The 13633-nt window shown below is 34.1% G+C and overlaps 1 protein-coding gene across 13 annotated transcripts in view; it reads right to left on the bottom strand.

Annotated features, from left to right (window-relative positions):
- Positions 1 to 10427: 10427 nt before the first annotated feature.
- unc-104 (kinesin family member unc-104) overlaps positions 10428 to 13633 on the bottom strand; it is a 248891-nt gene continuing 245685 nt past the window's right edge. For all 13 annotated transcript variants that reach the window (XM_085818584.1, XM_085818589.1, XM_085818586.1 and 10 more), the window contains one exon: positions 10428 to 12533. In XM_085818584.1, coding sequence (XP_085674710.1) covers positions 12491 to 12533 — 43 coding nt within the window. In that variant the 3' untranslated portion in view covers positions 10428 to 12490. The remainder of the gene's footprint in view (positions 12534 to 13633) is intronic.

Here is a 13633-nt window from a genome sequence, read left to right as displayed (position 1 = left end):
GAAATGTTTCGGTGTTCGTTTGACAACTTTGAATGGACCATCATATGAAGGTGTTAAAGTTGGCTTAATTGCATCGTTGCGCACGAATACGTGCGAAGATGTCTCAAGCGCAGGATGTACAAAATAGCTTGGCTGGTTATGCGAAGATGCTGGGGTTGGCGAGATATTGCTCATGGTCTCACGTAAACGTTGAAGGAATGTTGGAGGGTTGATAACTGGAGTAGATTCTGGGTGAAAGAATTCACCTGGCAGACGGAGGGTTGCACCATGTAACATTTCAGCACAAGTGCTACCAATGTCTTTTTGAATGCTGTGCGAAGACCAAGCAAGACTAGGGGTAAGGCTTCTTCTGTCCAGTGTGTGCTACTGTGGCACTTCAGACCTTGTTTGAGAGATCGGTGAAAGCGTTCCACCATCCCATTTCCAGATGGATGGTATGGTGTTGTGCGAATATGGCGAATGCCAAGAAGAGAGGTGAGGGATGCGAACAAGTGACATTGAAATTGTCGGCCTTGGTCAGTGGTGATGGTGGTAGGCATGCCAAATCTTGAAAGCCACTGGGAGATGAATGCTCGAGCTACAGTTTCAGCGGATATATTTTCAATAGGAATGGCTTCAGGCCATCTTGTGTACCGATCAATACAAGTGAGGAGGTAAGTGTAACCATTTGAAGGAGGCAATGGGCCAACCAAGTCTAAGTGCACATGATCAAAGCGTCTTGCTGGAAGGTTAAATTGTGGAATGGGGCTGTGAGTGTGACGGGATACTTTACACCGTTGACATCTAATACATGAACGAATCCATTCTGTGATGTCTTGATTCATTGCTGGCCAGACAAATCTGTCTGCGATCAGCTTTTTGGTGGCACGGATTCCAGGATGTGCCAAATTGTGCAAGGCATTAAACACTTCACGTCTAAAATTGACAGGAATATAGGGACGTATTCTATTGTTCTCTATGTCACAGTAAATTTTAAGCGTTGGATCAATGTGCAGCGGTTGTAACTGAAGGGAGGTTTGTGGATTTGAGATTAGGTTCTTGAGTTCCTCATCATGCAATTGAGCTTTTGCAATTTCAGAGAAATCTGGGGTAGTGAGGTTGATATTGTTTAGCCGACAAGGCATCAGCGACACAATTATCAGTACCAGAGACATATCTGATATCTGTACTAAACTGGGCGATGAAATCCAGATGTCGAAGCTGACGAGGAGAACATGAGTCAGAGTTTTTTCTAAAAGCGAAGGTTAATGGTCGATGATCGGTGAAAATGATGAAGTCGTGTCCTTCCAAGTTGTGCCGGAAGTATTTAACAGCACAGTACACAGCAAGTAGCTCCCTGTCATATGTGCTGTATTTCCTTTCTGCAGTAGTAAGTTTTCTGGAGAAGAATGCCGTTGGCAAAAGTCCTTTAGTGGTATGGGCTTGAAGCACTGCTCCTATGGCCGAGTCAGATGCATCTACCATTATAGAGAGCTGATCACTAGGTGAGTGATAAGAAAGTGTGGCTGCATTTGCCAGATCGTGTTTGCATTGCACGAATGCTGCAGATGCAGATTCAGTCCAAGGGACAGCTCGTTGATCTTTTTTTTTGCTATTCTTCAGAAACTCATGTAGGCAGGCTTGTGTTTTTGCGGCATTTGGCAGAAAGCGTCGGTAGAAATTTAACATTGCTAGAAAACGCTTCAGTTCAGAGATGGTTTTGGGCTGAGGTAGGTCGTTAATTGCTTTGACTCTTTCCGGTAAAGGTTTGGCTCTTCTGGGTGATAAGACATCCAAGAAAGGAAACTGAGGGTTGACCAAGTACACATTTGGATGGATTTAGTTTTAATCCATGATCTTTAAGGCGAGTGAAAATCTGACGCAGATGCTGAAAATGTTCTTCCGCATTTGTAGATGCAACCAGGATATCATCAAAATATGGGATGCAGAAATCAGACAGTACTTGGTGTATGAAACGCTGAAATGTTTGGCCAGCATTGTGAAGGCCAAATGGCATATATAAGTACTCAAAGAGACCACATGGTGTAGTCACTGCGATCTTGGGCACATCTTCAGCATGCACTGGGATCTGATGATATGCTCTGGCAAGATCGAGGGTAGAAAATATATTTGTTCCATGAAAAAGATGGGTACAGTCTTGGATATGTGGGACTGGACATCTGTCAGGGACTGTGACGGCATTAAGTCGACGATAATCTCCACAAGGCCGCCAGTCACCATTAGACTTTTTAACCATGTGAAGTGGACTGGCCCATGGACTTTTAGATGGGCGAATGGTTCCCTGTGCTAGCATGAATTCAAATTCTTTGCGAGCAGCTTTTAGCATCTCTGGAGAGAGACGACGAGGCTTGGAAAATACAGGTGGGCCATGTGTTTCAATGTGATGATACACTTCTGGCTGATGAGTATGCTGCCCTGATTTGGATGGGTTTAAAATGTCAGGGAATTCTGCTAATAACCGATGAAACCGTGTTCTGCCCGATACAACACTTATGTTGGTAGGTACGTTCGATATGTGAGAAGCTTGGCCCTGTGATGTCAGCTGAGTTGTAGCATCAATTAAACAATTATTCTTGACATCCACTAGAAGGTGGAAATGTGTCAAGAAGTCGACACCAATAATTGCTTGAGTTACATCCGCGATAATAAAAGGCCAGTTGAAAGTCCGGCGCAAGTTTAAATCAAGTGTCAATAGTTTGGTGCCGTAGGTTGCAATTTGGGTACCATTGGCTGCATACAGTACAAGTTTATTAAGTTGGTGAGCATTTGTTTTAGTTCTCGGGAGCACTGATATGTCAGCTCGAGTATCTACTAGAAAACATAACTGAGTTGAACGATCAGCCAGTACTATTCTGTCGATGTGGCAAACATTCTGTTGGCCAGCAGAAGACTGCCCATTTAGTTTCCCACTTGTTCAAAAGTGCATGGAGGGGCACACTTGCGAGCTTGAGCGCCAAAATTCATATGATAAAAACATATGCCACTTGTGGGTTCTTTGTAGTGCGTTCGAGTATTGTGACGAGATCGACTCCTTCTTCGGGCACGAAATTTATTACGTGGGCCCTGATTTGATTGATTGTATCTCCGTGAAGCATGAAGACTTGTAGAGAGTTCAGATACTTTTTTGGTCAATTCAGCCACTTGTTGTTCGAGGAATGAACTGGAAGGTGCAGCATTAGCAGCACTGACATAAGCTGGAGTAATAAGTTCATTAATTTTGTCAGCCATTGCTGCTAAATGGGTTAGATCTTCATTGGAAGCAGCAAGAATTATTTGTATGTTATTAGGGAGACGCGAAAGCCATAGTGACTTCAACAAGTCGTCACTAAAATGGCTTCCTGCCAGATCATGCATTCGTGACAGCAAGTATGAAGGTCGCTGATCTCCAAGTTCAAGTTCTTGTAGTAAAGTACGTATTTTTGAAGATTCACTTTTTGAATAGATTTCAATGAGCCGCTGTTTCAGTTTGGAGTATTTATCACAATCAGGTGGTTTGAGAATTAAGTCATGCACTGAATTCAGAATATCAGACTCAATTGCTGCAACTACATGGTTGAATTTTGTAGAATCCTCACTAATGCGAGCGATAGAAAATTGTGCTTCGATCTGAGTGAACCACAATGAAGGATTATTTTTCCAGAAAGGCGGTGGCTTCACCGCAACGCGTGTGATTTGTGGCTGAGGTGGAATATCGTCGGGCATACTGATAGATAATTTTCACTTTAATTAATAAACACTTAACAGCATAAATATTGTAGCAAGAGGATACACTATTGATATTTTGCCATGATAACAATAAATATTTTAACCATGCCGAAAAAATTTACATAACGATACACACACAAATAATACAGGTTCTGCAATTACACACACAAATAATATTTTACTGAAATGCATTTCAAAAGAAACCCCTATTTGAGAAAAAAAAAATGATGCATTCATTTTGTATTGCGCACACACAAAATCACCACTTCACACTGCTAAGGCACTTTCGAAGGAAAAAGGAAATCACTCCTGTAGCACATGGGAAAAAAATTCACTACTTTCGAATACTGAGGGAAGAATTTTGCCGTAGCACGTTGCAGAAAAATTACTGATGTAGCACATTTAGCGAAAATCACTATTGTATCACATTTGTCACAAAAGTTGAATGATCGAAGAATTATTGCACGACTGGCGAAGTCAGCGGAACAAAACAGATCACATTGATGATTTGCTGAAGCTCCTTGCGATATGCACGACTTTGAAAAAAACACAAGCACTATACATCAATACTTCTAGAAATAATTGAAGGGGTACGTTGTAGCATACGTTTGATGTCCATATTCGTTGTTATTTTTAGTCAGTTCTTCAGAATGCCTTGGATGCACGTGGCTTAGGGTCGTTGAAAATCCATTGTCAGTAGCGTGCTCAGTCAAAAGGTCACCACTTTTGGTGGTCGTGTGCTTAATGCATGATATAATTAAAGAAAATAAGAGTAGACAATCTCCTATAACAAAAGAATATATTAAGTACTAAATTACAATTTAAATTACATTGCAGAGATCAACACAGGGCTCGGAACACAGTTCATGCTACCGTCGCATACAGTTGTCTCACCAGAAGTCTGAGTAAGTAATGACGTCGCTTTGCTGCTCCGATTAAGAACTGGATTTTACACGTGGCGCCATCTCATGAATAGAAGTTGAAGTATCTGTCGGAACGCCACACCTACACAGCTGCGACTGAGCAAAGTTGTTTCCAAAGAATGCCACGAGACGACAAAAGCACTCCTTGCAGCGCATGTATCACCTTTTAGTGTATACAAGAAAACAGCCCTTACTTAAAAAACATGCTACGTATTTGTGTACTTAGATATCATGCAGTTAACTGTGTGCAGGACTCGAATCATATTTGTTGTTTTACAGAAATTAGTGTGTGCGTATATGGCTGAGTTTATGTTCAACCTTGAATTCTCAAAAAATATACACGAATCTAACTATCAGAAAATACACAATTAGAAGTATTAGCTACTAATGTTCTATAGAAAATCCAAACAGAATTTTTAAATAGTTAGATTTATGTATTTTCAGTTTCCCCATTTCATGCTTTTTTTTTTATATATATATATATATATATATATATATTGCGTACTTGTAAATGAGAAAAAGCTATTTGAGCTATTTTTTTATTTCCAATGATTTCCAATATTTTATTGAATCTGTTTTCAATACAAATGCAATCTGCATTTATGTTAATTTAGCGGATGTGGTGAAAGAATACAGTAGATTTTACACCTTCAGAAAGATAGCTATTGAATTAAAGTTAACATTTAAATTCTTGTATATGAAACAAAATATTTTCAGTTACCAAAGGCAAATTTTCTTTTGGGATATACTTAGCATTAAGAATATTTTCTTCCAATAGTCAAGAAAATATTTACATTAAGTTTTACTTGCAAAATATGGCAAACTGTCCTTTGAAGTTAATTATAATCAAACTCCTTATGCTTTATTTATGGTATTTTTTTATTTAAATGCAAACTACTTTCACTGTTTTGTAAATATTTCTTTTCCTTTTTTACAAGCTGCTGGTAATTTTAACTTGCAGTTCGATTGATTCCTAAAGTGAATATATATATATATATATAAATCACATGATTATAAGCAAAAATTGGTAAAATTCTAGCATAGTATGAAATGGAAAGAAAACAGAACTTGCAGTGTGTCCCAAAATAAATTTGGCAGGTGAAAATTTTGCAGCATTTTTATAACTGGGAGAAAAAGCTCCATAAGTCTGGTGATGACAGAGAAAATTTAAAAGAAATGGAAGACTTTTTTAATGATTTGTATTCATATTACTCATGGGGAAGCCCACGAAAATTTTCCTGCAGCTACTTTTGCCTGAGTTGAACCCACTTCCAACTGTCTGTGGTTAGTAGTTATTCTGACCTAATTTTGCAAAGATTAAATTTTCACCCATTTTATTTAACTTGCATTTTAAGTTATTGAGTGAATTATTTTATATTTTTGTTGCAGAAATTGTTCAATTTTACTTTCCAAATTTTCAAAGTTGCAAAATCTTGTTTTTAACAACTTTTTATCTAATTCTTTTATGCATTTCTTGATGAGTAGATTCACATGTATTTTTTTCCCCAGAAATATTGAGAATTCAAGATTGGAAGACCTTCCTTGTTATAGCAAACCTTGAACTTTATCCTAGAAGGTGCAAGTGAGAATTTAATTTTTGTGAAATTACAAGGGGGATATCAGTTCCTTTGCACACAGCTAACTTATGATTACTGTACAAAATCATGCAGCATGATAATAATCACAGATATGCTACTGAACTTGGCTCATTTTAGATTTGAGTTGAATCTAAAATGCATCTGCTTTTGTATGATGAAATAAAGTCTTGAAAATATTTAAATAGAAATGAGCTCTTTGGAAGATATCATACTACCTCACTGACCATTGTCCTGAAATTTTGAACTATATAAAGTAGTATTTTCTAAAGCATTACCATAGTGTGTACCTAAAATTCTGTATTTTTTCATGTTTTTTTAAGATAAAAGACTGCTTCTTAAGGTGCCGTTTACCTGATGGAAAACTATATATTCAGTTTCAGATTTGCTCAGATCTGAAATACACTATCCGACACTGAAAATGCAATATCAAGAAGGAGTGGCAAGAAAGTAATGAAACTCGGTAAACAGAGAGAGACAGCAGTGAACAATAAGTGATCTTCATTTTGAAATGATATGCATAATACAGAGGAAGAAGACCGTCGGCTCAGTAGGTTGTAGGATCAACTAGGACAGCGATACACGAAGTGACACATCTAGGTACAGAGTCGTTGAGACTACGGATGGTATCCTGAGGAATGGCTCTGCATTCCCTGTCAACCATTTGCTGCAGTTTGTTTTCTGAATGCGGCAATGTCAGGGTCTGTGAATGGCATCCAATCACATCCTAGTGCTCTGAAATCATACGCAATTTTTTTTTTCACCCCAAACCATGATGCTGCATTGTCGCATGATGGGGTGTTCTACAATTGCTACTGGATTGGCCATCTTCACATCAATGTCACACTTGTATGCGGTGACTATCATTAGAAAAAGAGAAGCGTAAGTTACCTGAGAAAACAACCCTGTGCCATTCATTTGTCCACATCACTCAGGCCTCGCACCATTGCAGACATTGGCAACTATGATGTGGGATCAATGGCAGTCTTCTTAACGGATGCCACAAGTGCAGACCACTAGCTACCAATCAATGGCAAATGATTCTGGTCAATGTGGGAATATCTAGGGCGTCTTGAATATGCTGCAGAATAAAAGTGGCTTGCGGGCGTGCCACCCCTTATCGGTGGATGCGTCGATCAACGCGTTCTGACGTCACTCCTCGAACTTGCAACATTTCCTTTTCCAACCGTCATTGCCATAGCTGGTGCACTGTGGACGTGTCCAGGTGTGTGTCAGCTGAGATTTGCCGTATGGACCAACTTGCCCTTGCTAGTCCAATCACCATGTCCTGTGCTATTACACGCATCCTCTGAGACAAGAACAAATTTTCTACGATGATTTCCCTAGCAGAAATAATGGCATGAAAATTTAACATTCTGCAGGTTCCTTCCCTGATATCTTCTTGAACATGTGATGGAGAGCTGCACATTCCACATCATTCGCATAACTTGGTGACATGCTACTACCTTGAAATTTGCATAATTTCCGGGCCACCACTTCTTGGTGTTACATTTTCAATGTCGGGTAGTGTAAAAGGAGGTAGAATAAGTTTCATCAAGAATTTTTTCCCCATTCAATGTACACTTCTTAGAAACATGTAAAATTTTTTTCATAGAAAATTAACGTTCAGTCGTAGAGTTAAATTTGCAGGTATTGGAATAGTTAATTCTTCAGACTTACTGTTAAAGGAAGTTTCCCATACAAACAGTATTTCACAAGTTTCTATGTGAAAGTTTCAGAACTACCATTTATGGTTAACATCATTCTAGTTTTCTATTTTTAGCTGACATAGGAAAGAAAGTGAATATACCATGCAATGAACTGTCATTCTCCATGAGATTAAACAATGACAAAAAATTTATAGCTTCAAGTTTAGCAAATCTTTGATACTACTTGTGACATTTTGTTAAAGCAGGAACTCGCACTGCATGGTCAATTTACAACATTGTAAATAAATTCCCTCTCGCCAAAAAAGTACCAGAGACAGATAAAGAATTTAGTCCAAATGTCCCCATGATATGAAAATGATTTCACCACAATACACAATCCTACTCCACTTCAGAAACTAATGATCTGAATTCAATGCCCTTATCCACAATGCAGAAATAAGTAATTTGATTAATAAGCAATACTCGTACTTTACTGCTCATCAATTATAACAGGCTGAGTTACTGCTTTTCTCTTTCTATCATTAGATTGAAACTTAAAAAAAAAAAAAAAAAAATCGTCTTGTACATCATGTGCAGCAAACATTTCTGTTTCTATGTATGGCTTGAGAAAATTATGTGGCAACATCAGCTGGTGTGTGATTTATATAACATATTTTATTTATTATTCCCATTTAATTTCTTAAATAGAAACGGATATCTTTATAATGATTTTTAAAGAAAATTAAAATTATCTTCAATTCTTAATTAAAGGGAAAAAATTTTAACTTATAGCGAACAGCTTCAGTTGTATATCTGTTTGTACAGGGGAATCCTAGTTCGAGTGTCCACTTTAATTTAAAAAACTCTTGGAGGGTAGGTTGAGTTCCTTGCACATTCTTACACATAATCAGTACTCCACATAGCAAGGTGTACCTTCCATGTGGAGTTTCTGATTTATAAAAAGAAGGATGTAATACTTCTGAAAACCATGTTTCCATCTCGTATATTTTTTAATTACAGGACTTCATTACTATATTCAAAATCTCAACTTTGTCTGCTAGATGCCCATAAAATGCCTATTCATGAGTATTTAATATGGCTAATATACCAACAGAATATTTCACTTGGTTCTCTTTTAAGTGTCATATTTTTACTTCCTTACATGAAGTAAAGGTAGTATCATAATTGTGAAAAATTTCAGGTTTAGAATTTTAATGCAAATATCTATTTCGACTGTTTTTTTGTGCGACATCTGTAGGACTCTTATTCCAAAACAGTTAATAAAATGAATTTAAAATAAATTCATGATGTCTATATGTACATATATATTCGCATAAATCAAAAACAATTAGCCATACAATTTCAAAGTACTTTGAAATTTTATATATGGGATTGCTATAACATCTAGTTGTACGCTTCCTTTTTTTATTGCAATCAGCAGTACTAGAAGTATTTATATACCATACGCCTTAGCTAGAATATATTTTTGCAATTGTTGATTGTAGACATATACTTAAAAATACAATTCTTTAAATGATGAAAATATTTGTGTTTTGGCAATTTAAAATTTAAAAAAAAAAATAATTTTAGACAAATAATGAAATCTAACTTTTAATGTAGTCTCCCGATTCCTATACTTATATTTGTGAGTTTTATACTTATGAAAAATATAAAAGTACAAGAAGTTTAGAATATTGATGGTCCCTAAAAAAGTTCAGCATTCATTCTTAATTCTGTAGCAAACTGATAAGCTCTTATACACCTATTAGCTATGTCTTTAACTTTCTAGAATATTTCGAACATTTAGATACTAACTGGATGATCTCAGCATGAGTCGCTTAGCAGACTATGTTTAAAAAAGGCTCACTGCCCATCTATTAGCAGCCACATATAAAGATGCAGTTTTCTCAAACACATTCCTCATACATTTGTATATACTAGTAACTTTTTTTTTTCCTTGGTGAAATATTAGAAACTCTCACAAATTATAAACATTCTTATTACAGCAACTTAAACAGTGCGTCACAAAATATACAGAGATAGAAACCTGCACAAATTCGGAGGAATGAAGCATTACCTACATAACACCTCAATCCTACTGCTTTAAATTTAGGCTCAGAATTTATGGATAGTCTATGTATAAAAAGAAGAAACTAAATTAACTTTTTGATATTTCAGATGCAAATTATTTAATTTTCATTTTAATTATTTAAAAGCAAGAACATTAGTCAGCATGTTTACAAGTATCTACATTTAAAAACCTTGAAGGAAAACTTGTAAATGTTTACACGTACTAATTTACTAAGAAACTGTCCATTAGATAAGACTTAACCAAAGAACATGGTTAACCCAATATAAGCAGAAATTTCTCAAATTCGTAATAACATTAGCTTTTACAATGGCTTTACTGGTACAAAAATCCTCATATCCTAATAAAATTGTGCCCTAAGTGCTTCCAGAAAAGACTTCAAGGCAGTGAGTGAAAATGATTAATGGTAGTTTATTTTACGCAGATTTCATTAGAAAATATAGTTTCAACATGATAAAGAAACATGTGAAGCATAAAATTAATTTATTGTATTAATAACATATTATAATAATACATGTTCCTTTTAATACTTCCAATATTAAAATGTCATTTGTAATGATCTGCAGAAAAATAAACAACAAATGATTTCCTGTTACATGCTTTAATTTAATATCAATTTTTATTCAATGAAGTTTTTTTTTTCTTTTTAAACAATGAAACAACATGTCGTCATGTTATGATAGTAAAAACCATCCAAATCACATGTTATTTCTTTGTTACAGAATGACTAGAACATTGCACAATATATATATATGTCATGTTTACACAAAATAAGTCCTTAATAACAGCCACATATTGTGCATTTGAAAATGCTAGACTTGCATTTTTCTAAGTTACAACAATTTATTTTTATACATATTAAATCTTATATATAACAAATATTTTACAAGCTCTAACAAATTAAGAAATGTTAAATATAATTTTCTTCAGCCTTTAAACATGCTTCATGATCTAAATATAAAATGATCATGGCACAACTATTTATTTTCAAAATCAAGCTGCATAAATGACTTCATTCTTTGAGAAAATATTACAAATCAGAAAATCTTTAGATAACCTAAATTGAACATTTTGAGCTATTTCAGATATTTCCTCTCATATTTATTTATACATACAGTCGTGATTTACACCAAAGGAATGTCTCTGTCACGAAAAGGATGAGACTCGCTCACCTGTGACAAGTTCTTCCTATTCAATATGCATAACAAGTATTATATTAGCTCATAAAACTTGCATTTTCACTCAAATCATTCTATCCATTACAGTCAGCAATCATTTCATTCAAAATTACAAGAAACACAGATGGCAAAGAATATACACCATAATTACAGAAAGGTAATAAATAAATAAATAATTATGTTCTTAGTTACAGGATTAATTCCTGAGCAATGAACTGACACGAAGATAAACTATTGCTCCTATACACATATCAAATCATTATAAATATTTCATATATTGCCATGACAAGCCAAGCACGATGTGCTACATTAAATTATTAATTTAGACTAAAACAATCATACAGAACAGCAAATTCAAATGAAACAGTATATACATTTATAATACACACGCATATATATATAATGCATAAACATCTTATAAAGTGTAATAAATACAATATACACAAAACAAATAATACAAATCGCATAGCTGAAACGTTTTAATACATTTTTCAGCAGCAATTGAGAACAAATCAGGATGGCACAATTTTTTTTTTTCATCATTAAAGGTTAGCAAGTTTAACAGCTGAAGAATTTACTGTTGATTTTCAAATGCCATGTCATAATAAAAAAATTAAAAATTTTATATTAATTTAAAAAAAAGAATTCAAATTTGATTTTCTGGATATTATAAAATGAAATTTAAGGTGCAATTTTTATCACATGAAAAACTAAATAAGTTACTGAAATGAAAAAAAAAATATGCATTTCATTTACTGTTAATGTCACAGTTCCACAAAACATGGTAGCTGCTAGAGGAAATTACAAATTTTTGTACATACTTAATATGTATTATCATTAAATAAGATTCATTAATATAAAAATTACATTTTCTATTAGTACCTAACTAATATTTGCCCCAAAATAGTGTAAAAAGTTTATATTCTTTTTAATTTTTATTTAATACAACAGCTAAAGAGAAAGGATAGCTGCATAAATAATATATAAATGGAAGCCATAAATAGTTTGTGAATTAATATATAAAAAGTAAAATGAAAATCTACACAAAATCTGATTCTGGTCTTTTTAACACTTCAGCAGCTATTCTGATGCTTATTATTTTATCTGACAAATAAGAATACGTGGAAAATAAGATTTCATTATGGTTAATTCTTTGATACTGCTGATTTAAGTTTCAGGACAAGGAACCGTTCTCTTTTAGGTCACAATAAATATATAAATTGTTGCATAATATTAGTTCTGATCAGCTATACACTACACATAAAGCACCGTATGAGAATTAGCTAATGCTTCAAACATATGCAGGAATGCAATCTAAAGCGTCTTCTGACTTTGTAAGAATTCCATGAGTTTATGTGGCTGTTGAGACAGGACGCTTTCTAGATAGTTTTGACCTGCATCAAAATACAAAACAAATTAAAATTAAATTTAAAATAAAACAGAAAAACTATTTTAATCACTAGAATTAAAGGTAGCATTCAATTTGAATTATAGAACAAAATGACTTATTTGAAAACTAATAATCATTAGATTATTAGTATTATACTTGAGTTTTTTTTGGGGGGGACGGGGGACTAATATAATGTTACCTTTTTTTTTAAACAGTGTTCAGTTTTAATTTTTACTTTAATAGCTTACAAATAAGAATAATTTATAAATGATTAAATAAAACATACAACACTTGCCGCCCAATGGTATAGTGGTTAGGGAAGCCTGACTGCGATTATGGTGAATATCATATTTATCTTGACAATGAAGATTTTAAAACTGATAATAATTCCATTTATAAGGGATGTGATGAATTTACTTTAAAAAAGAAGTCTAACCCTTCTTCTAAACTATTTTTGCATGAATAAAACTATTCTTTGCGAACAGTACATTTGTTTGTAACTTTTCCCTTATCTTTCTTTTATATGGCTATTGTGTATGACATTTGAAACAAACAGGGTATCCTTTAGTTTAAGAAGTTGACATGATAGACAAAAACTGTGGTTTTGTTGAATTCAGATGTCAAAAGTTAGTCAAAAACAAGTGACAAATCAAAGACAATGAATATGCCGTTTCCCAGTGTTATCACTCTTTTAGTATACAGCTATTACATTTTAAAATAGTTCATTTATTTCAATGAAATGGGGGAAAAAAAGTCTAAATTAAAATGTACATCTTAAGATTACATAAAATTAAAGGAATTACTAAAATTGAATTTTTTGATTGGATTTTTGAATTTAGTTCTTGTTTTGGCTTATACATTTTGTCTAACTTTATTTTTTAAGAAAATTATTTTCAACCTTTGTTTTCTCACAATTATTTTAATGATGCCTGGATCATAACAAGCATTAAAATATTAAGTAATAAAATTATTTTATTTTCCACACTGGAAGCTACCAACAAAATTGAAAAAGATACTGGATAAATGGAAGTTACTATTATATAAAATGTAAACTCAATAAATGAAATACTCAGCATTAAAATTACAATGAAATGTAGTGCATTA

Source organism: Stegodyphus dumicola, chromosome 6, assembly GCF_044657685.1.
Source record: "Stegodyphus dumicola isolate Sdum_Otavi_A_Nest chromosome 6, ASM4465768v1".
Lineage (NCBI taxonomy): Eukaryota > Metazoa > Arthropoda > Arachnida > Araneae > Eresidae > Stegodyphus > Stegodyphus dumicola.
This window is presented reverse-complemented; position numbering and strand designations above follow the sequence as displayed.